The 3,970-nt window shown below is 37.6% G+C and overlaps 1 protein-coding gene across 1 annotated transcript; it reads right to left on the reverse strand.

The window, feature by feature from the left end:
- Window positions 1-962, reverse strand: LOC142233799 (uncharacterized). Its single transcript, XM_075304830.1, has one exon. The coding sequence runs from the start codon at window positions 921-923 to the stop codon at window positions 108-110; it is 816 nt and encodes a 271-aa protein (XP_075160945.1). The 5' UTR covers window positions 924-962; the 3' UTR covers window positions 1-107.
- Window positions 963-3,970: the final 3,008 nt, after the last annotated feature.

Raw genomic sequence — 3,970 nt, forward strand, 5'->3', positions numbered from 1 at the left:
CATGCTTTAAAAGTCTTTATAAATACGGATATAGAATATCTTGACAATATTATGAATTATACTGAAGAAGGTGATAATATAAATTATACCAATTTAAACTTTGGAGATTATGCAACTGGGGCTACAGGAACTGCGGCAGAAGGTTCAACAATGGTACCAGATGTGGTCGATGGGGTCACGGTAGTGCTAGAAACAGCCGGGGCGGCGGTGGTGGTTGATGTTGGGGCAAGAGTTGGGGGTACTTGCCAACCAAACTGACTGCGAATAAAAGTATCCAATTGGGCAACGTCAATGCCATGTAACTGAAGGGCAGCAGCGACACGTTGAGCTTGAGGAGCAGCAATGACACGTTCATAAACGGGCTTCAAAGCAACCAAACGTTGCCACAATTGCGCAAAGATACCATTTTGAGTCAATTTCATGTTAACATGAGCACTTATCATATTTGAAGGATAGTAGAGCATAAATTCACTGATGAATCCTTGCCAACCGAAGACGGTGTTAGCCCAGAATGGTGAGGTATTAAAGATGGACATCATTTCTTCACCTTCTTCTAGTTTGAATTCACCACCGGAGGCCAAGATTTGAGCGTTGACCCAGGAAACGAAAGCCATAACTTCTGGTTGCGAACGGAAATGCATGTAGGTGAGGAAGGCATCCTGGGAATTGATGATACGAACAAAAGATTGGAATTCCGCATCGTTGAGCAGATAACGACGCATAAGTTGATTGATTTGCAAGAAGTTGATCATGCGCATTATCTCATCCAAGTCCTGAGCCATGGTTGGAGCTGGTGGTGGTGTGGGTATGACAACGATGCCTCCATTTGCTCCCGTAGTTGGTGCTGATGCTGGTGGAGGTACCATGGCCAAAGAGCCTATGGCACAAATCCCTACTAATCCCAGTACAGCTAAGAATTTCATTGTATGTTTCGTTTTACTTTCGTTGGAAGAATATCTGGAATACCCAACATCGTCCACCATTTATAGGAACCATATGGGAAATCAGTGATATATTTCTAAATTTCTTATCTTGTTTTTCTTAATGCTGCGATAAACCTAACGTATACTTTTGTTGTCTCATGGGTCAGAGTTTATCGTTGGCCCAGAAATTCACTTTCCATCTCCCTCCCTCACACTGCAAACTTTTCATATTCTGGTGACTCAGATGTTTGTTTATTTGGAATAGTGTCCCTTATTTGAATAAAGATTTGTCGCAAGCAAGTATAATTTTTGTTATCTGAATTTTGTGCAAAATCTTGTTTCCTGTTTAAGATATCTTCGATGATTTTATGGTATATGAGATAACAATTTGATAGTCTTGTTTAGATGATAGCCTGCAGCGATTAGGAGCAAATTGAAAACATTCCAAGAGATTGTCATTATCACAATGTATTTTGTATAAAGTTCGCTGCAATGAAGAAACAAATTTTGCCGGAAAACTCACATTTTAGAATATTCTGCATTGAAAGAAAACTTTTCTGAGGAATGACATTTTTGGACAAACGAAATTTTCTTTCGGAGGCTAAAATATTTTCTTTAAATGCAAATAAAAAAGAATCGTAGAATAAATTGGGGTTTACTTAGTCTATGATTTCGTTTCGGAGGAAAGTATTTTTTCTTTGTGTTTGTTTACTCTTCTTAAATCACAAATCATTGGGTTCTGCTGTAGTAAAACTGTGAGAACCGTGTACGAAAGTGAATGGCCAGATTTGATCGAAATCCACGCCGCAATGCGGTAGAAAGGAAGCGAGGAACCCCATATTTAAGCCATTCTTGGTTGACGCGTGCTGAGTGTGCCGGAATATTTGTCTGCCAAGGCTTCAAACTGGGCATTTAAGGCATTTTACCGATAATATTCAGTATTTATTTGGACCCCACAACAAATGAATTCGAGCGGGAAGCGACCATCGTCCGTTACGGCGGTCCTCACCATTACCATCGGCGGTAATGATGCTGCTCAATTTGGAATGGCTTCCCATCGGAGAAAACTAAACTCGGCAACCGGCCGCCTTCGTAGAAACGAAGAAGCTCCTTTTATGTTTCTAGTCTATCGGAGAGGTCAGCCCACCCTAGCAAAAAAAGCGTCGCCAAAAAAGTATGAAAGTGTTATTTTTGGATCCGGAAGTGGTGCAAAATTGGCACAGAAGCGATGAATTTAACATGGGCTTGTCATAGGACGGATGTCCACCATTTCAACAGACGTTGCACTGAATTTGGATGTGAATTCAAAAAATTTGTGATATTTTGCAAATAAATATTTTTTTATAATATTTTATGATTTTTAACGCACTCTAATGCTAGTCTAAAACGTTTGACCTTAAATATTTTCAAAAATTCGCAATTTTTCTTGAATGGATTTAGCATTTTTTTCGACAAAATTTGAATAATTTGTTCCATTTTATTAACTCTTACTCGCGTTTTAATCTATTTGAAACAAAAAAAGTTAATATTACCCATTAAAAATATAAAAACAGCGAGCTATAAAAAATTGAATTAAAAGAACTTCCTGTGTAGTAAAAAACATCTTTGGGAGGACATTTTTGGAAGTGCTTTTAACCCTCCGATGAGTGACAGTTCTGAACTTCACGGCCATGTGAAAAGGTCCCTACGGACCTTTTTTTTGTAAATCATGTTTTTTTCATATACAATTTTTTTTGATTTTTTGCTTTGTTTTTATTGTTTATAACTAAATTCTACATACAAAAATAATTTTTTCAATTTTTTTAAGTTTTTTTGCTTGAATTTTCTTAAGACTATTATAAAAAAAATTTAAAAATTATTGTTGTTGAACGTGTGCTTCTTGTCCCCTGCCCTGTGCGCAAGTGTTGCAGCGATGTAAAAGTATGCTATGCTCTCCGCAAACAGTGTTGCCGCAGCCGAAGCAGTATGCCCGCGTTTTCCTCTGCCGCCCGTACTCAGAACGGCAAAGCCTACATGACGGTCTACTTGACCTAGCCGCAAACGACGGTACATTGCCTTCCATCGGTCTTGGTAATACCTGAAATGAAAAGAAAGACATGTAAGGAAAGTCTAAAGTCGGGCGGGGCCGACTATATTATACCCTGCACCACTTTGTAGATCTAAATTTTCGATACCATATCACATCCGTCCAATGTGTTGGGTGTTATATATAAAGGTTTGTCCCAAATACATACATTTAAATATCACTCGATTTGGACAGAATTTGATAGACTTTTACAAAATCTATAGACTCACAATTTAAGTTGGCTAATGCACTAGGGTGGAACACAATGTTAGTAAAAAACAAGTAAGGAAAGTCTAAAGTCGGGCGGGGCCGACTATATTATACCCTGCACCACTTTGTAGATCTAAATTTTCGAAGCCATATCACATCCGTCAAATTTGTTGGGTGCTATATATAAAGGTTTGTCCCAAATACATACATTTAAATATCACTCGATTTGGACAGAATTTGATAGACTTTTACAAAATCTATAGACTCAAAATTTAAGTTGGCTAATGCACTAGGGTGGAACACAATTTTAGTAAAAAAAAAATATGGGAAACATTTAAATCTGAAGCAATTTTAAGGAAACTTCGCAAAAGTTTATTTATGATTTATCGGTCGACATATATATATTAGAAGTTTAGGAAAATTAGAGTAATTTTTACAACTTTTCGACTAAGCAGTGGTGATTTAACAAGGAAAATGTTGGTATTTTGACCATTTTTGTCGAAATCAGAAAAACATATATATGGGAGCTATATCTAAAGCTGCACCGATTTCAATCAAATTTGGCACACATGACTATACTACCAATTGTACTCCTTGTGCAAAATTTCAAGCTAATCGGGATAAAACTCTGGCTTCTGGGTCCATATAAGTGCATATCGGGCGAAAGATATATATGGGAGCTATATCTAAATCTGGATCGATTTCAACCAAATTCGGCACGCATACCAACAATGCTAAATCTACTCCCTGTGCAAAATTTCAACCAAATTGG

This window comes from Haematobia irritans, chromosome 4 (assembly GCF_050003625.1).
Source record: "Haematobia irritans isolate KBUSLIRL chromosome 4, ASM5000362v1, whole genome shotgun sequence".
NCBI lineage: Eukaryota > Metazoa > Arthropoda > Insecta > Diptera > Muscidae > Haematobia > Haematobia irritans.